This window comes from Mus caroli, chromosome 4, assembly GCF_900094665.2.
Source record: "Mus caroli chromosome 4, CAROLI_EIJ_v1.1, whole genome shotgun sequence".
NCBI lineage: Eukaryota > Metazoa > Chordata > Mammalia > Rodentia > Muridae > Mus > Mus caroli.
In genome coordinates, this window is record NC_034573.1 from 144,185,043 (window position 1) to 144,211,263 (window position 26,221).

At 54.2% G+C, this 26,221-nt stretch overlaps 1 protein-coding gene across 4 annotated transcripts; it reads right to left on the reverse strand.

The window, feature by feature from the left end:
- Positions 1–2,184: 2,184 nt before the first annotated feature.
- Positions 2,185–22,930, reverse strand: Arhgef16 (Rho guanine nucleotide exchange factor 16). 4 transcript variants are annotated; one of them, XM_021159841.2, is made up of 16 exons: positions 22,682–22,930; positions 16,632–16,741; positions 14,706–15,320; positions 11,727–11,772; positions 10,680–10,849; positions 9,370–9,426; positions 8,741–8,901; positions 6,482–6,634; positions 6,241–6,370; positions 5,736–5,810; positions 5,554–5,646; positions 4,971–5,122; positions 4,485–4,673; positions 3,896–3,969; positions 3,354–3,455; positions 2,185–2,778 (listed from the first exon to the last, which is right to left on the reverse strand). In XM_021159841.2, the coding sequence occupies exons 3-16, from the start codon at positions 15,300–15,302 to the stop codon at positions 2,639–2,641; spliced, it is 2,139 nt and encodes a 712-aa protein (XP_021015500.1). In that variant the 5' UTR covers positions 15,303–15,320; positions 16,632–16,741; positions 22,682–22,930; the 3' UTR covers positions 2,185–2,638. The 4 variants fall into 4 exon arrangements, with proteins under 4 accessions (XP_021015500.1, XP_029332583.1, XP_021015501.1 ...); XM_029476723.1 differs by lacking the exon at positions 22,682–22,930 and adding an exon at positions 20,677–21,160; XM_021159842.2 differs by lacking the exon at positions 22,682–22,930 and adding an exon at positions 18,008–18,401.
- Positions 22,931–26,221: the final 3,291 nt, after the last annotated feature.

Consider the following 26,221-nt stretch of genomic DNA (forward strand, 5'->3'; position numbering starts at 1 on the left):
CATACTGTGGTTGGTTGACTGCCTGCCTGATTGAGATAGGCCTTGCTATTAGCCCTGGCCAGTCTGGATTTTGCTATGTAAAACAGTTGACTTAGATTCAGATGTTTCCAAGTTACTGACAGGCATGCACAACCGTGCCGGACCAGACTGATACGTTTTTAAATATGAAGTGGAAAAAATAAGGGAGAAGCAGCTATAGACAGTGAGAGACTTAAAGAATGTGACGGGCAGCTGTGTGAGAGCACTGCGACAGCAGGGACGTGGACACATTTGTGGAAAAGAAAAAATGCTAGGGTTGGCATAAGTAGAGGTTAAAGGAACTTGGGGCTGGCGAGATGGCTTACTGGGTAGTGTGGGTAATGGTGACTTGGTGGCTTGGGGTTTGAGCCCAGGACCCCCACATGGGGGAAATGAAAGGTACTGAAGAGCTGACTCAGCCATTAAGAGCACTCGCCACTCTCAGAGGCCTAGGGTTCAGTTCCCGGCAATGACATGGTGGACCATAATTCTCCTTAACCCCAGTTTGAGAGACTCCGACACCCTCTTCTGGCTTCACCAGGGTACCAGGCATGAAGGCCAAGCACCCCTTCACATAGAATATTTTCTTAAAAAGTTAAAAAAAAAGGGGGGGGATAGTGGGGCCAAAGCTAGAGTCTTAAGTGAGGCGGCAGGAAAGTTGGGTCCTGGGGTAGAGCCCCCATGTTAGTGCCTCTTGTAGCCACCAGCGGGCCTGAGAGAGAAACAAGCCCTCACCTTGTGGCTGGTGGCGATAGCCATTAGGCAGCCCAGCGGCGTAAGGAGTCAGGAATATTCTGGAAGGACTAGAAAGGACTGATGTGCAGAGGGGAACAGTTCCAAGGCTGAAGATGAAGTTGTGTGCGCACCTTTATGGCTGGACCATTTTTTTCACAATCCCTGGAGGAAAGGCCAAAGGCCTGGCCTGTCTCTGGAAATGGTCTGCAGCATCTCAGTATGTAACATGCCTTTTACTAATGTCTCCCCAAGAGAGCGAAGGCGAGTGTCCCCCAGACCCTAGCTCACTCTACTCTACTCTGCTCATACAGGGCTGGGCACTGTGGCTTGCTGAGATGAAGGGCCTTCCACTGTCTCTCAGACCAGCAGCCATTGAAGCACCCATGACTGGCAATGTCACTGCAGGTAGCTCAGGACACCCAAGGGCTGGTCCTACATAGCTCCAACCAGGGCACAAGCCTCCCTGGAGATGGTTAGGGTATTAGAAGCCTTGATGGCCTCCTGCAAGACCCTGAGTGGGTTCAGAGTCAGAGCCTCAGCCTTCCAGTCCACTTAGCTCTAGCTACTGAGTGTGCTTGGTGACAGCCTGCTGCTTCTCCTTGACCTGTTCCTTGGGGCAATCAGTAGAGGGAACAAACCAGAGGCCAGAGGAAGTGGGTTTACAACAAGGCACCTATCAGCATACACACAGCATCTGTGCACACACAAACCCTTCCCCAGTCACCAGTGTGCTGTCCCCTTCAGTCATACACACACACACAGCAGCTCCTCTGGGGTGAAAGCAGGGCACTGGGGTGAAGATGTTTATCCCTTTTAGGTTGAAGGAGGTAATAGGCCCCATCTCAGAGTCAGCCCAGCTATGCCTACTTACTGAACTCTGGCCTGGCCCTCAGGTAAGTGGGTGAGCACTTGTTCTGCTGAGGACTGATGTCAGGCTGAGCCTAGACTTGGCCCTTCTGGCTGCACAGCTCTTCCTCAGGCCTGAGGGATATCACCGTCTGTGCCTGTCACATCTATAGCAAGGTAGAGCCCAGTGGGAAGGGAGTCAGATTCTATAGTACATGTTGGGTGTTCCATCCTGATCTGGCGCTAGCCAAGCAAAGACACAGGCTTCAGCACCAGACTGAAGGGATTGTTGGAGAGACCTGAACAGCCAGACCAATCGTGTTCGCTCCTGACCCAGCCCTAGTCAGCTCAGAGGCTGCCTTTCTGGCCTGGAGGTATACAGGGCCTAAGATCACCACACCAGAGCGTCCCCATTGTGTCCTAGTTCTCAGAGCCCTGTGGCCAGGCTAAACATGCAAGATCCAGCTGCTACCATCCCTGACCACACAAGCAGAGCCTTGTGCAAGAACTAAGGACAGAACATGAGACCAGTCTCCACCTACCTGTTATATGCCTTGGGTTTCACTGAGACAGGTGGCTCACATGTAAAACAAAATTTTAAAGAAATACTTTTATGTTATTTAGATCTGTAATCACAATATCCCTGCTGGCACCTCAGGTCACCTGCCACCAGCACTGTCCTCTCAGAACACCGGCCCTTTTTGTCCCACCTGGGATGGAGGGGTGCAGCTGGGAGGTAACCCTATGATGTCTTCAACGAAGGCAGCAGTCCTGTATCACTGTTACTCGGTGTAGCTCAGGTGTCCAGTAAGAGGCCAGGCTAGGCTTCTTCCAGAATGTGAGCCCCTGGGACTTGCCTCAAAGATGTCTAAGCAAGCGGGATCTATAGATGTTCAGTGTTCTGCACTCAACCGTGAGCCCAGGGGAAGGGCTTCCCATGACAAACCCCTCATACTCCTTGGGGGCAGGCAGGACCACTTGCTGGTCAGGGGACTGAAGCTGTGTCCACCATGGCTTCGCCTTTGAGCGGTCAGTCCAGCTACACATCTGTCTCCACCCGCAGCCGCTCCATCCTGCGCACGTTGCCTTCCACGGCCACACGGCTGGTGATGGAATGAGCAAAGCTCTCGGGAAACCAGCCGGTCTCTCCGTCCCGAAGCCGCTCCCCGTGTAGCCAACCTGAATGCAGACAGCAGATGAGAGGGAGCCCTCTCGTCTCCTCCTCTGCTCTGGAGGGTTCTAGGGCATGGGTGACTGTTGGAACTGACTGCCCCTCCTGACTCAAGAGAGCCAAGGGGGCCTTGCCCAAGGCCACACGACTCAGGGAGTGGACACCCACTTGCTTCACTTAGGGCCCAGAGTGATGAACTCATTTCCATTCCGTGATTCCAGTATCCTCCCTTTGGAGGTACTGAGTGTGGTGTGTATGTGTGGAGTATGCATGTGGATTCACATACATGTGCACCCATGGTCATCATGACAGTTCCTCAGGTGCTGTCCACTCTGTCTCTGGTCACCTTGGAGCTTGCTAATGAAGCTAGGCTGGCTGATCAAGGGGCCCTTAAAATTTGCATGTCTTTGCTTCTCCGGCAATGAGCTGCCACAAGCCATGTGCCACCATACCCTAATCAGGTCCTTATGCCAACCGAGCCAGCTCCCCAGCTCCTGACTCTGAGAAAGTTCTTATGGGGGACGAGGCAGGCCGAGTGTGTGCTGGTTGCCACCCACTCAGGGGTGGCCCCACCCACACTCACCGTCCTCTTCCTGCAGGACCAGGACGATGTCAGCCTGTTGCAGTGTGATCTCATCGGCCTGTTTGGCAAAGTACGCCTTGGTGACCTCCACCTGGGGGAGTTCTGGGGGGAAATGGAGAGAGAGCTAAGCCAGGAGTACTCTGTTTCCCCGGGGGGAGGGGCAGTAGTACTCTGCCCGAGGTAGTCCTCCCTCCTGCAGTACTCCTCCCACAGACACATGGCACCAGCTGTCTCAGCACAAGATGGACAGCTTCCCTTGGATAAAGACTGGCCTTCCAGGGATACAAGGCTAGACATCTGGCACCCACAGATATAATACTTTTCCCCCTTAAGAGCCATCCAGGGCCAGAGGTGACGTTTTGATGATCCAGCCCTATTCTATTCCTTGGACCTCAGGCTTCCTAAGAAGGACCAATAAGGGTAACCTAGTCACAGTGTGTACAGCAGGCCAAGGTCCAGCTGCCGAGTGAGGCGCCCTGGTGATACTGTGGTGTGGCCTGAGGTCCAACCAGCTCAACCCCAGGGCTGTAACCCACACTCACCTCCTTTGTTGGTGATGCCCTGCCACTGTCTCTCCTTGTAGGTGAGTGCTGTGATCCACCGGGCCCGGTCACTCCTGGAGGGAGGCCACAGAGCATGTAGTTGAGGCCCTCCTTCCTTCTTGGGGTCCGAGAGTACCAGAAACTGTTCTATGATCACTGACTATTCTGACCTCACCTAATGTCCTGAAGTTTGCTGTGCTGGCATCAATGTTGGTGCCTGATGGCAGGATGCTCCTGCCTCGGGGCCTTTGCATGGCCATGCTCTGGTTGAGCACTGCTCCCCTCTCTGTGTTTGCCACTTCGTTCCCTCCCTCTCTTGGAGTTTTGACCCATGTGCTACCTTGACAACAACAGTATGCCCATTGATCACGTGGACACTTGTCCCTTTTATGCTTAAAGCTTCCACCCCAGTTACTGGACAGTACAGCAATTCATTTCTTTTTTGCATTTTGCTTATGGCCCTGCATGGCACTGACAAGTAAGCTCTCAGAAAAGAGCTCAGCACATCCCATCCTCACGGGACTCCGGCTCTCTCATGCAGGCAGGCAGGCACGCATACACTCCCCTCCAGTTAGGTCCCACATCTTACGCAGAGTCCGATGACAGCAGTATCTGCTCCTGGCGACCCTCGCTGTTATGTAGTAGGTTCACCTGGAATGGGTAGGGCACGGAGGAGCTGCGGCTGCTGCCTCCTGGCAGTGAGGGCTCCGAGGGTTCCAGTTTCCTGACCTGTACATGGTCTAGCTGCGCGTAGTCTTGGACCAGGTAGCTTTCCTCACTGTGGGGACACAGGAGACTCACCAGGGCTTTTCCTGCCAGGGTCAGTTGACCACAAGAGTGCTCCTAACACTTGTCTCCCTGGGCCTGGAGACAGAACTTCCAGGAGCTTCCGTGGCCAAGGAGGGAAACCCCAGCCCGTAGAGAGCAGAGTCCTGAAGAGCCGCCGGCCACCCCCGATTAACTGAAGTATATATAGCCTTGAATGCCAAGGTCGGAGCGGAGGGGTTCAGAGCCGCTCCCCATCCCTCCTAACCCCCAGCTGCTCTAAGCCTGGCACCTGCAGACCAGTGCCTACCTTTTCTTCTTGGTGACAACCAGGACATCATTGAACAGGAACAGGTAGCACGTGGGTCGGCTGGCGATTTTCCTAAAGATACTGGATTCCTCCAAGAGGAGGAGCTCCCCGCGCTTCAGCAGCCAGCGAGAGGCAGAGATGAGCGGGAGGGACTAGGGATGAAGGCGATGGGATGGGGCGAGGTGAGGGTGGCGTGGAAGGGATACTCCCTGCCACCCTGAATTGAGCTTGCTGTCCCTGTTAGGACTGAACCTTAAGGAATGGCCACTGAGTTGCCCCACAGGTTCCATGCTCTACCTATACAGCTGTGGCCAGTCCTGATTTTCTGGGCATTTGTGGCATGTTCTGCCTAAGCTGGGCGTGGGGACAGTCCTGGAGAGGCCTTGACACTTCTTTGCCCTTGAGTCAGGGAGGCTCAAGGGCCTCCTTTCCCACAGGGAATCTAAGGCCCAAGAAGATCAACAACCCTAGCTTGCCCCCGACCCCACCAGGCAGATTCCCACACACCCCTAGACCTCTTGCTTGCTTTAGCCTGTGATTCCTAAGACAGCAGAGTAAGGTATGGGGTTGGCACAGTACCTACCTTGACCTTGCCAAAGTCCAGCTGCATGTTCAGTGTGTATATCTGCTCTGTGCGCTCCATCTTGTGGGCTCCCTCGTTACACTGCTTCACCAGCTGCAGGGTTCAGTTTAACATGGATTGGTCCATAGGGTGCCTCCCCTGTACCCCACCCAGGATCTCTCTTAGCAGAGAAGCTGCCTCACCTTGCTGATGGCCTTTAGGGCTTGGCTGGCAGCTTTATACCTTTCGGGATGGCCTTGCGTCTTCAGGCAGAGTGTCTGGAGGAGAGAGTAGTTGGGAAGCACCCGGGCCCCTTCCAGGAGGGCCTAAGTGGGGCAGAATCTGGAAGTGTGGGAGAGGGTCCTGTTGGGGCCCACTGGTATGTCTACAGATGGGCTCTGAACCTCAGGCAAGGAGATCTGGTACCACACATACTGCCCCGGCCACCCTGGGAAATAGCACTATGGGACCCAGAAGCATTATTTCCTCAGGGCCCAGGGTGTGTGTGTACACGCATAAGTGTATGTCTGCAGGCTACAGCATCCCGTTTTAGTGACCGCAAAGTGAGCAAGATTAATCACACCGCCTTAATATGTGTTGTTAATTACCCAATTACAGATCTGTGAGTGTAAGGAAAGAGGTCAGAGAGGCAGGCGGGGCCTCCAGGTGGGTTCCCATGGCAACACCCAAGCCTCCCCCAATGCTCACATCTGTCAGCAGTGGCAGCCGGGTCACCCTTTGCATGGGGAGAATCAGGAAAGAGATCATGGGCAGGCCCCCACACGCAGGCCGCTTCTCGATCTCCTTCAGAACGTCCCGGAAGGTTGCGTTGCTGTTCCTGCAATGTGGGGCAGAGACTTTGGAAAGAGGTTGGGCGGGGCGGGGCGGGGCGGGTGGGTGGGCAGGTGGGACCTTTGTGGGTAGGCTGGGGTGTAGGGGCCAAACTCACGACAGCTTCTGTAGGGTGCGCTGTTGATAGACCTCGTTGGAGCAGTAGGCAATGTAAGGGTGGAAATGATGCTGAGCATGGTCCTCCAAGATGTCGCTGATGTCCTCCACGCACACCTGAGCTTTGTGCCGCTGCTCCAGGGCTTCAAAGAACCTGCGGCATCAAAGGGAGGAGTGGGTGGGGAAGCAAAGGCTCACTTTTGACTGGTGTGCACACACCTACACAGACACATGCATATAGACAAAAAAAAAAAAAAAAAAGTCCACACAGACCACTCTTGGAGGCAGTACATAGCAGATGCCCAGTGGGTCAGGCAGAACCTTGTGTAGGCTAGCCCACATTGCCCTGCAGAGGGCTGTCCCACGACCCTCAGGGGATTCTGTGACCGATCAGCTCTTCACACTGCCTTTGTACCAACACGACCCCTATGCCTGTCCCTGGCTGTGAGCTCAAGGACAGAGATCCCATGATGCAATGGAGCCTTGAGGGACCTAGGGAGAGCCACGTCTCCCTAGGGATGGGTCTTTAAACAAAGGTGATTCTGCCAGCCAAGTTCCCTGCAAGGTTTCACAAACTGTCCAACACGCATGGAGTCCAGCCCCTACGGGAATGAGCTGGGAGGCCCGGGCTCTTGTCAGAGGTTCCAAAAAAACTGCTAGTCTGACTCCGATGATGAGCCAGGCAGGGTGGTAACAATGTAAGCAAATGACATCAGAGGTTAGCCCAGGGTTCTCTAGGTCATAGCTGCCTGGTATGTGGGGCCAGTAGGTGATCCTGAGCTATGCCCACCTCTCAAGGCCCTGGCTCCATCTGTCTGAGAAGGCCCTTCCCAGGCCTTAGGACCTGACAGACCCTCTATCTGCATGGATCTCATTTCCTATAAGCAAGTGCACTCTGAGGGCCAGTGGCCCTTGGGAAGCCGTCTAACAGTAGGGAGGCTCAGAAGCACATGGCCCCATAAATGAACAGAAGTTAAGGCTGCCTGGACACAGGCCCACCATGCACAAGTTGGCAGGCTAGGCCCCTCAGCTGAAATGCATAATTCCTAGCATTTCCTGGAAAGGTCTAGAAGGGCCAGCCTCCTGATACTGGCCCAAAATAGCGCCAATTCTCAGAGGAGACCACTGTGAATGGCTAGGGGGGAGGCTGGAGAGTCGCAGCCCAGGACAGTAATGGCCATGCTGAGCAATCAGAGGCTGCACAGCATCAAGGGACCACACTGGGGCCAGAAATCTGCATGAGGGTCACTCACTTCCCGGGAACCCCTTCCCCTCCAGTGAATTGTGTGGGTAGTTCCCACAGCCGGCCAGTGAACCTCTTACAGGAAGCCTCTGTCTCCAGAGATATGACAGTCCTGTTCCCTGTCTAAATTTCCCTGAAACTTCCTAAGGGAGAGGGTACCCACGGCATCAGGCTGAGTGGGCTCAGCAAGGGCCAGGCAGACCCTGACGTACAGGAGCCAGCATTCTGTTTGGAGAGCCCAGCCTGTGAGCTAGAACTCTGTGACCTACTCTTTCTGACCCTAACGAGGCCCAGGCACCAGCCTCATTGGACAAACAGTGAAGCCCAGGCAAAAGGAATTGGGAGGCCTGGGGTCTCCTGGATCGCCGCAGTAGCAAGGCCATATGCACATAAGTGTGTGCAAACACGTATAAGAAGACACCATGCTCAGTGCTGGGGTGAGAGATCCATCGGTAGTGTGCAATGATACATACACAGGCGTGCACATGTACAAAGCACTCATACATGCATTCACAGAAGCAAGTGAACATACACACAAGGCAGACATGCCCTCCTCAGCCTGCAGCTGCACGCCTGGCCCTCCTCTGATTCTAGGCTCTGGAATTAGAACCCAGTCTGGCCACCAGACACTGCAGGGTAGAACATGACCTGGGGCTGCAACTCGAGGCTATCACCTGACTGGGTGAGGATACTGTGGGCACTCCTGCTGCCCAGGGCTGAGGTGAGATACCCATTGGTAGTATAGGGTTATACACAAGAGAAGCGTTCCCCTTCTCCTGAAAGAGTCTAGGATGCCCTCTACCACAGTGTCCCCACAGCCTACCCTCAAGGGCGTTTACAGGTTGTTATACCTTCTCTCAAGCCAATGGCTGCTCCAAGCTTGCCACCATGGGTGCAACCCAGGGCCCACCCAGAGCTTACTGATATCACTACAGAGATGACCACCTGCAGGCAGGGTTTAAAGTGGCATCTTTGGGGACCCAGGGGATCTAGGTGCGGAAGGACAGGGTGGCTCACTTCTGACTGGCCGACATCACATCCAAGATGTTAGAGAAGAGGTGGTGGTGTTCCGTCTGGGTCATAGTGGCCCTCAGCTCCCGGGACTGCAGGAACTCAGTCACCAGGATGCTCAGGCTGTGCAGATACGAGAACTCAGAAGTGAGGATCTCGAAGATGGCCTGTACGAGAAGACGATGCTCAGAGTGATGGATGAGCTCTAGGGGGGAGGGAAGGCCGGGGTGTGGGGCTCCTTCAGAGGGTTGTCGTGACGGCCGCATAGGCTACAAGCCCATATCCCTGTGTTCTCTGGCTCACCAACTCCAGCTGTGTGGAGGCAGTTTCTGGGACTTTGCTTTCTGGGGGAAGAGTGAACTCAGGGCTTAACACATGCTGGGCAAACCTTCTACCACTGAGCCACATCCCTCCTCCCTGGCTAGGACTCTGGTCCTTCTCTTATGCTGTTTACAAGGCAGTGAAAGGGCTCAGTCCTCAGCCATCGTTGTACCTGGCCCACGAGGTAGCCAGTATGGTAGGTGAGGGAGGGTACCATTCTTGTTTCTAATTCCCAGGGCACTGTGTGGTCCATTCCGTGTCTAGGGACAGCTTGGGCTGTAGCCTGCTCAGCACACCCCACCCGCTGGTCTTACCTCCTGCCTCTTCCGTTCTTCCGTTGACAGCGTGTCCAGGACACCTGACTCCAGCACCTGAGGAGAACATGGGCCAACGAGCTATGCATCACAGGTCCTACAGATGAAGTGGTTCCCACCTCTATCCATCCTCCTCTGGGCCAGGAAGACAGAGCATCCCGGAGGAGGAAGGGAAGAGCCCAGGCAGAGCGGCTTCCATCAGAAGCCTTCAGCTGTGTCTCCTCAGCCTATCTTCCTCCCCATGGACAATGCTCCTCCACCTATAGAGCCCTAGGGCCAGGTCAGGAAGACAGACAGGGAGTCCAGAGGAACAGTGAGTCAGACTCCACCTGGGCGGCTGAGTCAGAGTCTTGTCAGGGGAGGTACAGACTGTTATCACTTGCACTCTTCATCACTTGGGGCCAGTGGTCCCCAGGCTGCCTTAGAGTGGCCCCTTCACACCTACAGCTATAGAGCAAGCCAGGGCAGGCTGGACGGCCACAATGCCTGGCCTCTGCAGGATAGAGAACTGGATCCATTTGTGCTTTCCTACCCACAGGCTGGGGAGAGGGACTGTCAAAAGTCCAAGCTTGGATAGGCCAGGCTCTAAATATTGGGCAGTGTTATGGAGTACAGTGTGCTGGGCCCCATCCCAGATCGGGGGGAATCACCTCTCCCGGCCCCCCGGTTTCTAGCCTCTAGCAGGATAATAAATGTATACCTCTGGACATTTTCACTTGTGGGGCACAGAATCTGTCCTGCTGTAGACCTCCCTGACTGGGGTCCCGTTCTCAAGGGGGTGCCCTCAACCCCATGGCAAGCAAGCAAACAAGAAGCTCCATTGTACTGAAATGAAGGGAAAGCTGGGTCTATCATCCCTCTGCCTGCCACACCCACAGGCGGCAGAGGACAGGAGTCACGTGCCTCTAACAGCAGCCAGTCATGTCCCTCATGCCGTAGCCCCTATGTGCCAGGGTTACCATCCTGTCTCTGCTTTTGACTGAGCCCTCAAAGCTTGCCAGGACCCAATTTTTGGATGTGGGGAATATGGGGAGAAAGGAGAGGCTGCTCTCCTTATGTCTCTGTTTCTTTGTGACCCTTTCCTGCTCTAGTAAGATGAGGGTCCTAGGAAAGGGGCTCCTTTTGGGTCAGACTGAGCAGGACCTCCTGCTACATAGACAGAAGACACAAGGCAAACTGTGTATCCCTGTGGCTCTAAAATCTGTTGGTTAAGGGCCTGAGCCACCATAAGTTGGGGAAAGGAAGGCCATGGGGCCTCCTGCTGTACCTGGGTCATCCTGGGTGTTCAGGATGGGAGTGGGACTCCTTACCTCTGGGAGCTGGCTCCAGGTGAGCTGAGCAGGCCGATAGTTCTTGACCACGATGGTGGTATCTGCTCTCTGAGTTCCCACTGGGCCGGAGGGCTCATCAAGAATGTCATCATCGGACTCATGACTGGTGTTCAAACCCCGCTCTCGGATCTCCTGGTACAGCTGGGGGTCTCGGGAGAGAAGAGCCACCTGTCTGCAGGAGGATTTGGGGGTGGCATGGCCCTCCCAAGGGCCCCATAAAGCTCTCAAAAACATGCAGGCTCCGCTGTGGCTCACTGGGTCCTACAGTGGGGCACGGCCAGCCTGGAAGAGTGTAGCAGCCCAGTGTAGAATGTGGCACTGTAGGTCAGGCCAAGCGGGCCAACCAGAGCTGTGCACGGCTGACTGTGTCTGGTCTGAGAGAGGAAAGCTGGGGTACTCAGGTGGGGCCTGAGCATGCTGGTTGCCGCCCAAAGCCAACAATACCACCAGCCTAGTCTGGCATGGGCCAGCCCAGTTGAGGGCACTTCTGAGCCTGTGCAGCTGCTATCATCAGACTAGAACAGTGCTACTGCTGCATACAGGGAGTTTCTCAGAGATTCTGCAGGGGCTTGGTGCTAACATGGCCAGGAGGGAAGGATATTCTCACTGGAGTCACTGTGTCTTGGATCCGCTTAGCTTCCAAGCCTTACAGCCTCGGTGGGACCAGGTAGACACAACAACCCAGGGTATTTCTTCCTCACAAGCTGCAGTACCCAGGACACTCTCTTTGGACTAGGAATATTCCATGCCAAGAACAGAGATGTGTGTCCACCTCTCTGGAGGTCTGATGCCTATAATCAAACCTCGGTCTCATCGGATACTCAAGATAGTGGGAAGCTGCTCTGTCCAGTCCTTGGGGTACAAAGTGACCCGAGGGAATTCTACTAGCTGCAACAGTCACATCAACAACTGGGGTCTGTGTTCAATGTCCTGCCCAGCCTTACCTCATCTTCTCAGACCCACACGGTCCCCAGGTTGGCCCTTCCTGGCCATGCTGAGCCCTTCGCTTCCCCAGGAACCACTTACCATCTTTGAAAGAGCCCTTGTGCGCACGTTTCCGACCGAGAGTTTTCTGCAGACAAGAAACAGAAACCCCTGCAGTCAGTAGAGAGGGGGTGTGGGTCAGCTTCCTTTCTGTTGCTAGGGTAGCCCAGAGATTGTAAGGGATCACCCAATGGGAGGGGGCTTTGCTGACTTGAGAAGATACTTGTTAAATGTTAGCTGCACAAGGTAGAGACCAAGACAGGAAAAAGTTGGTGCTGGGGCCTGCTGCAGGAAGACTGCCTAGGGAGGGATCAATCCAGTTGAGAGGAGTTCCCTGCATAGTGGGGCATGGTGGGAATGGAGCAGGGGTCTGGAGACTTCTGCTGGTTAAAGTCTGGCCCTGATACTGGCTGGGGGTTCCAACTACGGAAGGGACTGGAAGGACTGAGCTCTGGGGAATCCCCACTCTTGGCTGGGACACTAGGTTTTCACAGACACACTGGTTCCAGGGAAGAAAGTTGCTTCTGGTTCCTTAGAATCAGCTGGGGCCTGAAAACTCCCCTTACATGTGTATCCTTTGTGCGTGTGTGTGTGTTGTGTCTACGTGTCTGTGTGTGTACATGTCTGTGTGTTTGTGTGTGCCTGTGCCTGTGTATGTTGTATCTACGTGTGTGTCTGTGTGTATTATATCTATGTGTCTGTGTGCCTCTCCATATGAGTGTCTTTGTGTGTGTTGTATTTATATATCTGTCTCTATGTGTGTACATGTCTGTGTGTTTGTGTGTGCCTGTGTCTCTGTGTGTGTTGTTTATGTATCTGTCTCTATGAGGGTACATGTCTGTGTGTGCCTGTGTCTCTGTGTTGTGTCTCTGTGTGTGTTATATCTATGTGTGTGTTGTTTATGTATCTGTCTCTATGTGTGTACATGTCTGTGTGTGCCTGTGTCTCTGTGTTGTGTCTGTGTGTGTTGTGTCTCTGTGTGTGTTATATCTATGTGTGTGTGTTATGTCTATGTGTCTGTGTGCCTCTCCATATGAGTGTTTCTATGTGTGTTGAGTCTGTGTATCTGTCTCTATGTGTGTACATGTCTGTGTTTGTGTGTGGCTGTGTCTCTGTGTTGTGTCTCTGTGTGTGTTATATCTATGTGTGTGTGTGTATTATGTCTATGTGTCTGTGTGCCTCTCCATATGAGTGTTTCTATGTGTGTTGTGTCTATGTATCTGTCTCTATGTGTATACATGTCTGTCTCTGTGTGTGGCTGTGTCTGTGTGTCTCTATGTGTATGTACTTGTCTATATGTGCCTGTGTCTGTGTGCCTGTCTCTGTGTGTCTCTCCATGAGTGTCTCTGTCTCTGTGTCTGAGTGTGACACTCCCAGCTGAGCCTGGCTTAGCTCCTTTTCACTCACCTCCATTCTGAATCCTTCCCCAGTTCCCACAATGCTCCCCCTGGCCCTGAGACCGTGGGGAGCCCTCTCATCTAGGAGGTTCCTTGTGCCTCCTACGTGGTCACCAGCCCTTGACACCCTCCCAGTGCCCCCATGGCATGGGAGCAGCCACAGGTTGGCACACCAGCATGGGGCATGCAACAGATAAAGGATGGGTGCTGAAGGTGGACTCACTACTGAGTTGAGCCATGGACAAGTGAGACCATGGCAGGCCTGGTTCTAAGAGGGGGTGGTGCTGCCAATCCCACTCCTGAGAACCAGGCATCTCAGGTAGATGTGGCACGGGATCTGGGATAAAGGACGGCAGCTGGCACCATAGACAGAGGCTTTGCCTTAGCCATTATTGGCTTTCACAGAAGCTTGTGCAGTATGCTGGGGGCTATCATTCTGATGCCCAAGTAAACATGTTTTTCCCATGATGCTGAGTGCAGCTCTAAGCATGCTCTTCCTATGGTCTTCCCATGATGCTGTATGCAGCTCTAAGCATGTTCTTCCCATGATTCTGAGTGCAGCTCTAAGCATACTCTTCCCATGATTCTGAGTGCAGCTCTAAGTATGCTTTTCCCACAATGCCTCATGCAGCTCTAAGCATGCCCTTCTCATGATGCTGTATGCAGCTCCAAGCATGTTCTTCCCATGATTCTGAGTGCAGCCCTAAGCATGCTCTTCCCACAATGCCACACACAGCCCTAAGCATGCTCTTCCCATGATGCTTAGTGCAGCCCTGGGCGACAGAGGGCATGTACTCATCTTTGGAGTATGCTACAGCTGGATGGCAGCCATCTTCACTTATATATATGGGGAAACTGAGGCTCAGAGGTATTAGGAATTTGTTAGGGGTCAAAAATCCACAAAGGCCCAACTTAGGCCCTTCATGGAAGCTGACTGAGCCCTGTGACTGGGGTGCCCCTGAGTCTGAGGGAAGCACCTTAGGCCCAGAGACCTCCTAGCTCCCTATCCTGGGAATCAACTGCCTTGAATGGCTGTTAAACAGAGATTCTCCCATCTGACCTGATGAGCAGAACGGATGGGGGAAGGAAAGGCTACTACTATCTGACCATGGCCTTCCTGCCCAGTGGCTATCTGTAGCAGATACCTGGAGACCCAGAGAGCCAGGACCCCATTCTGTTCTGAACAGCTGGGTCTACACCATAGCTCAGGAATGAGCTCTGCTCACCCGGGGCAGGCAGAGAAGCAGCAGGGCTGGGGGAAAGGTGGTGAGGCCTACCCACTGACCCTCCTTATCCCACTGGCAGCCTGAGCCTGGCCCTGCTGAAAGTGTCATCAGACAGGGTGGCTCCATGCTTGGGTTGGTTCCCTCTGCTGTCCACTCCGGATGGAAGCAGGGATGGAGGACTCCCAAGAGCCTGACTCAACCTCCTCCAGCCACAGCAATGAGATTCAAATGGATTCAGTTAAACCAAGATGGTCAGGAGCCTGCACCCGGCAAGGCTCAGTAACAGCGGCCATTCATGATGCCAAATGTGAGAGACACAGGACCAAGCTGGCTCCCTGCCTGTGAACCCCAGAGCTCCTAGACACACTGCCCACCCTGCTGTCGGGGCAGGCCCCTACCTTATTTTTGGCTGGATACCGGGAGGAAGGCTGAGCAGCCTCCTCAGCGAGAGCCTGGAGCTTGGGGCCAAGCTGGACTGAGTCCCCCTTGCTACTGGGTGGCCCCGGGCCCTTCATGGCTGCCCTGTAGGACTGGTTCCTCAGGTTGCGCCTCAGGTTCCCGGTATTAACCACGTCCATATCCATGTCATCCAACGAGAAGCTGGGGGCTGAGAAGAGCTGAGGATTCCGCCTGGCAGCCTCCTTGCTGAGCACAGCCGCCCCAAAGCTCTGGTGGCGGGCTGGGGATTTGGTCTTGGCCTTGCTGGCCACAGCCAGACTCTTGGGGATGAGCTGCTGCGTGCCCATCTTGAGGGCCGCGGGGCTTTGCGTGCTAAGGACGATGGGCCGAGGATCCTCATCTTCCGGTGACGGAGGTGGCGGCAGGGGTTCTGAGGCATCTGGCTCAAAGGCAGCATTGGCTCTGGCTTTCAAGGAGCTCCGGACCATGGGGAGTCCAGGGATAGGGTTCCCGTTGGCATCGAGGCGCAGCTCTGCATGGAAGCGATACTCCAGTAGTTTCTCATCCAGAGAGCTGTCAGAATGTCTCTGGGACATGCTGGTGACAGAGGAGGCCTAGAGAGGGGCAAGCAAGAGGTGAAAGGCTGGGGGTGGGGGGGAAGGGGAGGCATCTGCATGCAGCCTCCCTGGGCCTAACACTGATCCTTGTATAACTGCTCTTCTCTGAGATCAAAGACTTGGTGGGAGCACAGAGTGGCTGGAATGAGCCTGAGGGACCACCCTGATTTTTCTGACACAACTGCTAAGTCCTGGGCAGGACTTAGCAACTAAGGGAAGATCTGTGGCTGGGCCCAGAAGCAACAGAGACCAGGACCAGAATCCTAGCTAGGCCCCTTATTGATGTATGGGTGTTTTGTGTATGGTTTCCTGAGACTGCAGCAAATGCTGTGGATGAGACCGTGACCCTGCCTGGCTCTGCCTTCTTGCTAAGGGGCCACCTGACCCTGAGATCATGAGGAAGAGCAAGCAGGATGGAGGGCAGAAAGAGAGGACCCTCTCCACCTGACCATGGCCCTCCTGCTCAGTAGCGTCCACCACAGAAGCAGCTGAGCCAGGATCTGAGCAGAGCCGGCTGCCTTCCCTCTCCTGGCCAGGCAGAGTTTCTGAGCGGCTTCCCCTTCTCCTGGTCAGGCACAGTTTCCGAGGCTGGCTAAGAAGCCTCTCCTCACAGCACTCTCCAATACACATTTGTACTTTCAGAAGTTGGGGGTTCATAATCCCCGTCTTGGGAGTCCCAAGGCAAACCCTGGGTCACAGTGCAGATGAGGGAGGCAGTGGCAGGATCTTCATTCAGCCTGAGTCATAGCCTGGTGACCGACAGCCACCACCAACATGTGATTCCTCAGCCACTCCACCCGTGCATCCCAGCAGCGCATGTGCCTGAGGCCCGTCTCTGACTCCTTTACCCTTAGCATTGTCTACCCCCCCATCCCACCCCACCCCCATCTGCCACCGTGGCCCATTAGGAACCTGTTAGGATATCCTCAGGTGAGGGCATTGTTCTTACTGAGCCCATTTTGCAGATTTGCAGACTGAAACTGAGTGGTGGCATCTTTAATCATTGAGTCATAGCCTGTCAACAGCAGGCAGCCCTGAGTGGTAGTTTCCAGAATATTCTATCTCCTCCTACAGCATTAGCATTTTCTGTTCCCTTGGTACAACACAGTCTAAGGCTGAGCTTTGGCTAACTAAGAGGAAGGGGTGACCCTCCCGGGCAGGGAATCCTGCTGACCTGAGAGAGTGAGATGAACAGAGCTATGGCCTAGATACAGCAGGAGCCAGCGTAAAGGCTGGTGTGGAAGAAACACCGTGTGGGGACCAGTCAGCAAGACTGACCAATCTGCTTAGGGTCAGCTGTCCACTTACCTCCGTGACTGGGGGTCCTCCACACTTGTCAGGAGTTGCCCTGTTGGGGGCCTGGAAACCTGGGGTCCTCAATGATTAAAGATGCCACCACTCAGTTTCAGTCTTCAAATCTGCAAAATGGGCTCAGTAAGAACAATGCCCTCACCTGAGGATATCCTAACAGCTTCCTAAATGACCTGCAGAGTCCATTCAAGCATCCCTGACTGGCTGGAAGGGCCGTAAAGCAGCAGCCAAGGCTTTTCTGAACCAAACAGAATCCCTGGCATCTCTGGCATCTGACGCTGCACTGATAAGACAGGCCAACAAGAGTCAAGGAACTCTATAGGGCCCTAATGTAAAGTTTCCAGGGGGAAATTTCCTCTTGAAAAAACATTCCCTTTATTTTTTTCTAATAGCAAAGGAGCCAACATAGAGGAAGCCTTTTATATGCTCAGAACGCTGTATAGGTTGAAATGACTTGAGCCTAAGAGGACCCTAGAGATATCCCATAAAACCTCAGCACTGAACAGGCTGGGGCAGGAGGCTCTTGAGTTCGAGGCCAGCCTGGGTCACATACACAGTGAGGCCATCTCGTCAAAAGCCAACAACTCCAAGTCCCAGTTGATGAGAAAGAGTCTTAGTTAAAGGAACCCACGTCACTTGCCTACGTCAGGGGTGAGGCTCTAGGCTCACACTGACCCCTTGTCATTTGCCCTGGGCACTGTCCCAGGGTCAGCTCTCAGGGTGTGGTACCTATCTGCCCTGCCTGACAGATGGACTGAACTGGACGGGAAGGGACAGCTACCCTTAGAGTTACCGGAGTCTGAGTGAGGACCAGGGCTGTTTGGATGGGTCCAGGGCCTCAGGAACTGGTGACTCTCTGACCTTCAGGAAGCTCATACCCACCCTGGAGCTCCAGGCATGTCACACAGCTGCACCCTACCCCACATTCCAGACCCCAGAATGGTGCCAAGACTTCCTATAAGTCCCTCCTTGAAGGGGACACGTGGACTGGCCACGTTGCTCACATTGGGCCACACTGCTACACCAAGTGCAAGCACCCAGGAAACTGGCCGTGTCCCAGCTCACCTCCAGAAGCCCCGGGTTCTTCTAGCATTTAGCTCTTGGCTAAAATTATCCCAAGAAGTTGAGTGTGGCTGAGCCTAGCTGGCCCCAGGGAGGGGCAGGCTGGGGCCTAGTACCCCAAGGGAGGGTACATTCCTAAGGACATTCCAAACTGGCTGAGGATGATAGCAGTCACAATCACACCAGGCCTCCCCCAGAGTGGCATCTGTTACACATGTGTGGTGTGGGGTCCCACACCCTTAATTAATTTGTCTGGTTTATCTAAGCCTGAGAGGTTAGTTTAGCTGTTTTCCCGATGGCCTAGAACGGACCTCTCACCGATCTGTTTACACAGGGATCATTTCAGTCAGAAAGAACAGACCACATGGAAGGCCGGGTGTTGTTAGTCTGCCTCCTCCTACCAGCAAACATCCACCCCTTCTGAGCTTAGGCTCACAGGATAGCATGGCCCCTGGCAGGCGGTGGCCTTGCGAGCAGAGGGCAAAGTCCATTACAGGGCCAGAAGGTGCCCAAAGGGAACTTGTCCTGTGAGCCATTCCTGGGAGTGGCTTTTGTTTCCAGGCTGGCACCACACCCACAGGCCTGGCAAACAGCCTGCCTGGGACCCCAGAAAGCAGGGTGATGATTTGGGGTATCTGTCCTGTCAAACAGCACTGCAGTCCCTGGACTGGTGGCTGGCAAGGTCTAGCTTTCCCACTGGGGATGACTTCCCTGTCGAATTTAGAATCTTCTCTTCTTGCTGCTGTTAAGGCCTCCAGACTTCCCTTCCTCAGACAGTGACCTGTCCTCCTCTCTACCCTAGCCCAGCCCTGTAACATCCACTGACTGACTAAGGTGCTAGGTAGACTTTCCAGCCAGCTTGTCCCTAATTTTTATGCCTGTGTCTGCATGTATCTTAATATTATTTCCTGGATAATTTTTCTTCCCTCACCTCACCCACGCCAGAAGGCTGCCACACCACTGATATATATATATGTGTGTGTGTGTGTGTGTATATATATATATATATATATATATATATATATATATATATAAATATGCCACCACTCAGTTTCAGTCTTCCAATCTGCAAAATGGGCTCTGTAAGAACAATGCCCTCACCTGAGGATATCCTAACAGCTTCCTAAATGACCTGCAGAGTCCATTCAAGCATCCCTGACTGGCTGGAAGGGCCGTAAAGCAGCAGCCAAGGCTTTTCTGAACCAAACAGAATCCATATACATACATACATACATACATACCCTGGCCCTCACCTTATGAAGATTAATTTTGGTTTGTTTGAGATGGGGTCTTACTAGACTGCCCAGCTTGGTCTTGAATCCACTCTGCAGCCCAGGCAGCTCTTGAATCTGTGGTCCTCCTGTTTGAACCTCTCAAGTGCCTGGGATTCCAGGCCTGCGCACTGAGCCTGGCAATTTTGTTTAATACACAATTCCTTGCACTGTCCTTTCTGTAACACGCACTAATCACTGTCCCTAGTTTCTTACTTTTCCCGTCCACCTTTCTAGCTCCCTCCCACCCCTCACTGTGCTCCAATCCTAGCATCCTGTTCTTGTTTCGCAAATGCAACATCTCCTGTTAACCTAGAGGGCAAGACATCGCTTGTCTTGCTTTGTCTTCTGCTGTGGATGGGAGGCCCACGGGACACAAGGGGGTCATAGACTCCTTGCTCCAGCCCATGTCTCCAAGGGGTCGTCTTTCCTCTAGACTGGTTCACTAAGACACTGGCACACGGGGACCTCAGAGTCTCCTAGTGGGCTCCAGGGAATACCAACAGCCAGACGTAAGGTCTTGCAGGCTCCTTATGGGCAACAGCTATGCCTTCTCCATATCCTAGGCACCCCAGGCTCACAGGATAGGGGGCATGGAAGCACCCCCAAAGTCACCTTCTACGAGTGTCTAGCCACCCTCTCTCTAAGTCTGAGCTTTTGGGATGCAGGAACAGTTTCTTCCAAGTAACCCCACAAACACTGGGGCTCAACTCACAAACTGATGCTGGTACTTTCTCTGTCCTGTGCCCACCTCGTGTCTCACTTGAAGAGGCTCTGGTGCTCTGTGAGAACCAACTTGCCCCGAGGTCCTGACAAAAATGAGCGGAAACTGGGTCAGAGCCACTCAGCAGACCTACATGCCATAGTGACGGTGACTCTTAGCTGCTTCTGCTCAGGGTGGGCTGAAAATGGCCCCATGTTTGAGGTCTTAGAACCTATAGCCCATGTTCTCTTTGCCACACTAAATAACCCTCAGTGGGAACAAATCCTGGGGCACACAGGTCACAGAACCACGAGGCAGGATCCCATTAGCGCCAGTGAGATCTTGACAGACATCTCAGGGGACCACTGTGGGTGTGGTCCTGGATGAGTGGGATTCTCTGCCTCTGGTCCTCTGTCCCCTCCCCTTTCAGGCAGATTGCTTCCCACAAATCTTGTGGGGTACCTGTGCTGCCTTCTAGTCCCCTAAGCCTGATTTCTTCCTAGCCTGAGCCTGTTGCAGCTGGTTACAGCTGGTCATAGGAACCCAAACCACCGTGAATCTGAGATTTTAAGCCCTGCTAGAGGCCCTCCATCATCAGCTCTGTGCCTGGGCCATCTCTGCCTGGCTGGATCTGCCTCAGCCAACCCACAATGGTGGCCTTGTGCATGGGTGACCCTGCCTGGCTGAGCAGGAGACTTGGAGTCCAAATTTGTAACGCATACCAGCTAGCTCCATTTGTTAGGTGTATGTTGCCTGGCGGGGGAGAGCAGTTTTGCCCACCTGGAGACAACTTAGTAACAGCTGAAGATATTGTTGATCACGCCCACCTGCATTCTGAGGCCTGAGGCCCGAGGCTGAGGCCAGGACGCCAGGAGCCGCAGGGCACAAAGCAGCCTGTAACAGCCAATTGGAACAAACGCTTCCAAAGCTGAGGTGGGGAAAACTGGATCATGGCTAGCCGTTCTTCACCTACCTAGTGCATCCAGTCTTAGCCCAAGACACTCACCTATCACTCCTGCACGTTCCATAAGCCCAAGCATCTCAAGCAGGGCAGGCTTCTCTAAAGAAGCATAAGTTGGGGGGGCAGCCAGAGTCCTGACCTGACGGGAAACTAGGGCCAGGCCTCCACAATCCAGTTTACCAGCTGAAAAAACTGGTCCACAGAGGACACCCTCTAGTCGGCTATGACTTCAGCCCCTCCCCTAACTTCTTCTCTGGCAGGCAGTGAGAAGCCCAGGGAAAGCGACCTGCCTGGGTCAAGCCCTAGCTGGTGAGAGCACAGGGGGAGGAGCCAAGCTCTGAGGCCCTATCTTGACCTAGATGGTTGTCCTCAAACCAGGAACTGGATGTGATGACAGGATTCTGGACTCAGGATGCTCCGGAGGGGCAGTCACCTGAGCAGGATGTCACAGAGAACGAGTGAGTTAAGGCAATGGCAGGATGGATCTGGAAACCAAAACCAAAACCAAAACCAAACATCCAGACCAGGTGGTCAAACAGAAAGGCCGCCACCATCTTTCGCGGATCACACCGGCCTGTCTGTCTGCAGAGACAAGCTACGGGAACTTCAAGCAGCTGCCTCACCTCTGGACTCAGCTTCCTTACGCGGGCCCTGTGGGAGGTGTCACGCTGGAGACAACTCCCCGGAATAACTCTTAGCACTAACAAGTTTCTTGCTACTGGGCCGGAGAGATGGCTCAACAGAAAAGAGCTCCAACTGCTCTTGCAGAGGCCCTGGGTTCAAGTCCCAGCACCCACATGCTAGCTCATCACTATGGGTAACTCCTCATAACCCCTAGGGAATCCAACAGCCTCTTAAGACTTCCATGGGCACCAGGCATGGCATGCCTGTGGCACACATACATATATACATACATACAGGCACAACACTTAAATACATACAATAAATATATCTTAAAAAACAAACCAACTAACCAGGGGTTTCTGGCTTTAGGTGTTTGGAGAAGGGTGGCAGGGAACCTCTACCTAGCTCTGGCCACCCTGTTCTCTGGCTGAGTCTTTACTTTTTCAAAGCCCCGAGACCCTTCCCTCTACCAGGCCATGCTGTGAGTGCATGGTCCGAGGCTTCTCTCTGGACCATGGGCAGAAAGAAGGGTCTGTCCCCAGAAGGGAACATAGCAGAGGTACATTCAGTCAATGAACTCTGGTGGATAAACAGAGGCCCAGAGGCCCAAGGCCCGGAGGCTGAAGCAGCTTGCCTGAATCCACAAACAGCAACTTTCAAGCTCGGTGCCCACACACCTGGGTAGGGAGCCAGTGCTATCAGGGCATACTGGCATGCAGTCACGAATGGCCCCACACAGTACCTGGGACCCTGCAGCTGGTCACTCAAGTGACAAACACACCCAAGCGTCTACTTAGGAGCTACCAGCTCCTGTCTGGGCTCCAGGCATGATGTGGAGGCCGCTAAGATCTCATCTTGGTGGCTACCAACTCAGATCTCGGCCCCTGGGACCAGGCCCATGCCCAAATTCATCTTTCTCGCTCAACCTCAAAATAGATCTCTGCTCCTTATTTACAGATACGGGAATCAAGGTAGTGGGTTGGGGACAGGTGCTCACCACCGTCCAGTCTATAAGTGCCGACCTCTGCTTTCTGGGACAGCCCTCTCCCTCTGGAAGGCACTGAGGAGCCTGGCTAGAGGACTAGACACCAAAGCCACCAAGGTGGGATAAGGGCACGAGGGGGTCAGGCCACTCATTCTTGGAGCCTACCTAGCTCCCGGAAGAGTCACTTCCACGCACCCCCCCAACCCCCGCCTCCGGGACTTCCCAGGAGTCTCTGCGTTCAAGTGTCTAACCAGGTCCACTGCAAAGTGTCCCTTGGACTGTGGCTCTGGGCAGCTAGGCTCCAGATCCCCGGCTTTCAGCCCAAGAGAGAGGGCGGGGCGCGATGAAGTCGCCGAGGAGCAGAGAGGGGAGTGGAGCAGAGGTGCTCCGGGCGCCCCAGGTGGTCTTCCCCTTGGCTGACTCTCCGGTCCCCAGGCTCACCTGTGCGCGCAACCGAGGGTCGGCCGGGCGGTTGTAGCCTGCAGTGCCGCTGGGTCCCCGCGTCCCGGGGCCGGCCGGTCCCGCCCTCTCTACTTCCTGCGCGGTGGGCGGTCGGGCGAGCGGTCGGGCGGAGCCGAGGCCAGGTGGGCTCCGCCAGCGGCTGCGCGGCCGGAGGGCGGGACGCGCCCTGGGCACCTGCTGCACCGCCACCGCCTCACCTGGCCGCGCCGGCTGCGTCACCGCTCTACCTGGGTCCGCCTGCGTTCACGTGACCCGTCTGGTGGTTCGGGCGGGAGTCCGCCCTCGGGTACTGTCTACCCTCCCTCCTGCTCCTATGCCCGCTTCCTTCTGTGCCTCACTCCCAGCTCCGCCGCCTCCTCCAGGAAGCCTTCAGAGAAATCCCGGGCCTGCGGGAACCTGTTTGTTGAAAGAAAGCCCCACCCTCTGCATTCTTTGCAGCTGGCTGCTTCAGGGCAGCCCTGGCCAGGATCTCCAAGAACACATTTCATGGTTTAACCTATCCATCACCACCTCATTTTACTGAGAACTCTGAAGGCTGGAAATTCTGCTAGCCACACAGATCTGGCTGCGAGTCTCCAGATCTCAGGAAAACAGCTACCAAGTCTATGTAGTGTCCTCAAGAATGAGGAGGTAACAACGACCCCCATGTGGGCTTTAGGGGTCAGGCTCCTCGTGTGGAAAAGGATGGGGTCTGTACCATTGCCCACCGAAGTGCTATCAAACCTGAGATCCCAAGGGTGGCTCTGATCAAGGAGAGAAGAGGAGGGTAGGCAAGAGGCACAGTGAATGTAAGAGCCCAAGAAATGGAGGGAACACGTCCAGGAGGGTAGCCTGAGGTGGAGGGACCCAGAGGCTGGAAGTGCCCAGTTCCCATCGGAGAGCGGGGGCCCTCTTAGAGGCAGGGTGGTCAGGACTGGGCTGACCCGGCCCTGACCATCCTGACTCTGCCGAGTATGTTTAGTCCAGACTCACCTTCCTCAGGCTGTCCGAGGTTCCTGGGAGCTGGGGTTATAGGCAGACACCATTACAGCTGGCTTTTTTTTTTTTTTTTTTTGATGATGATGCAACATTGGATTCAGATGGTTTGATATCCCCAAGACCCCTCAGGGCATGGCCACCAGAGCAGAACCTCAACCACTCTGGGACAAGAAGAGAGACCGTATCTGTTAAAACAGCCACCTCTCGGGCTGATGGGATGGCTCAGCAGTTAAGAGCGCCAACTGCTCTTCCAAAGGTCCTGAGTTCAAATCCCAGCAACCACATGGTGGCTCACAGCCATCCATAACAAAATCTAATGCTCTCTTCTGGAGTGTCTGAAGACAGCTACAGTGTACTTACATATAATAAATAAGTAAATATTAAAATAAAAACAGCTGCCTCTTACTGTGGCTTGCTCTGCCTGGCTCACTAGGCTGTGCGTGACAGGGACATGACCTGGGTGTAACCCGAGGTCCTGAGACGCAGCCAGTACTAGTCCCCATCCTGACCCACCTCTGTCATCTGTTTTTCAGGAAAGAGCTGTGACCTCACACCACGGCCCTCACACACAGTTCATGCGGTGTAGCCCCAGAGCTAGCTCTGACAGAGGTGATGCAGGAGACTCTGGGTTGGCACTTTCTTGGCCAACAGTGTGGGGTTGTATGCCCTGGTGACACTCCTGCCTAGCTACCTGTGCCCTGGTCTTCCTATGCTTCCGACCTCAGCCCTGAAGCTGGGGGGTTGGGTTGTGCCATCCTCTCTGCTCTTTCCGGTGTGATATCTTCTGGACAGGGCACGAGTTGGCCACAGGGCCAGGCCCAAATGGGCGTCAGTCACACTGGAGGGAGGAGAAGAGCTCGGAGTGACCTGTGGATTGAGACCTGGGACCCAGAACTCTCTGGGTCTCAGCTGGTCCGCGGGTAGACCGCTCCTAGGAAAGGCGACTTGTTGCTGACCCCTTGAGGCCATTATGTGGTATTGCACCCCACCAAGCCCATCCTCAGTTTGCAGCAAGATCTGGCATGTCAGCTCTTGCTTGGCACGGTCTCATCACGCCCTGCCCCCCCCTTAGTATCTGACTCCTAAAGAGTTAAAAGACGGGGGGGGGGAAACCCCTCAAACACAAGACAGTTAACATCAGGGGAAAACACAGACTCTGCAGGCAGAATCAACAGATGAAAAACACCCCCCCTCCTTTTTTTCTAGGAGCAGGGTCTCACTGTGTAGCCCAGGCTGGCCTGAACTCATTATGCATACCAAGTTGGCTTAAACTCATAGAGACCTGGCTGCTTCTGCCTTGAAAGTGCTGGAAGGAAAGGTATCAGCACTGTGCCTGACAGAAATGCAAGGTAGGGACAGAGAAAGGCCCCCTGCAAAACAGACCAGGGGAGCAGAAATGCACATAGCAAGGCACACACAGAGAAAGACCCCCCTACAAAACACACTGGGGGTGTGGGACTGAGATGTCAAAGTCTAATCTTCTCCTGGAGGACTATTGGTTTTTTAAAGGGTGTACTAGGCTAGAATTGGGGACACCTTTCATGCCTTCGTCTCAAGCTGCCAGGCCTTCTGTTTCAGGTCTTGAGGGCAAGGAAGAAGCCTGAAATCCTCTTTCTGTGCCTATCCCTGTCTGTCTGTCTGTCTGCCTGCCAGAGATCTAACTCCTAGTCCCTACTTTGTCCTATCATTTAGCTCTAAGGCCCATAACTGGTGGAAGGCAGTGAGCTGCATTTACCTCCCTTTACCCTCATGAAGGGTGCTGGGTAAATGCACAGAAACCATAACTACAAGATGAGACCGGGCCATGCATATAGCCTGTCCTGGGGGGCCTCTGCTCCCAAGGCTCCTGGTTGGGAAGAATAGGTGGATTCCAGCCTTCATAAATTTTGGTCAGTGCCCATTACTGGCACCACCCTGACTGGGCAGCCAATAGAGAGGCCTGTGTGTCAGGCCAGGGCCAGTATTTATATAGTGGTAGACACCTGATTCTAGCTACTTGAAGTGAGGAAACCTGTTGACCATTGGTGACTCAGTAGTGGTCAAAGCAGCCCTATCCCAGGCTGTGGGGTGTATGTGTGGGTGGGGGTGGGGGTGGTTCTCTACCTCACAGGAAGGTGTAAAGCAGCCCTTTGAGGACCAGGAGGAGCCACAGACAGCCAGCAGCCTGTCCACACAGCACTCAACATTTAGGAAAGGTCAAATGGAGACTCTTAGCAATGTGTGAAGTTTACAACTCCAGTGCCAGGTGCCACAGTGCTGCTCAGAGAAAAGGAAGCTCGGACAAAGGAAAAACTGGTCATCAGGCTGAGTAGGGCCACAAGCCTCTTCCGGTCTGACCAGCACCGGGATAGCTAGGGCGCAGGGTCGGCTGACACCCGCCAGATACCCACGACACCTGCCACAGGATCTTGAGACTTCTGGTGAGTGGAACACAGCTTCTGCTCCAGTCCAATCGCGCGGGACCTGAGACTGCTTTGGTTGGGGAGGCAGAAAACCGGCCTGAGTAGGGCCACAAGCCTCTTACGGTCTGACCAGCACCGG

Coding starts and splice junctions, on each gene's coding strand:
- Arhgef16 (XM_021159841.2), bottom strand. CDS start 15,302: ATGTCCCAGAGACATTCTGACAGCTCTCTGGATGAGAAACTACTGGAG. Junction 10,850..11,726: donor CAAGGGCTCTTTCAAAGATG/GTAAGTGGTTCC, acceptor TTCTCTCCCGAG/ACCCCCAGCTGTACCAGGAG. Junction 4,674..4,970: donor GTTGTCACCAAGAAGAAAAG/GTAGGCACTGGT, acceptor GTGTCCCCACAG/TGAGGAAAGCTACCTGGTCC.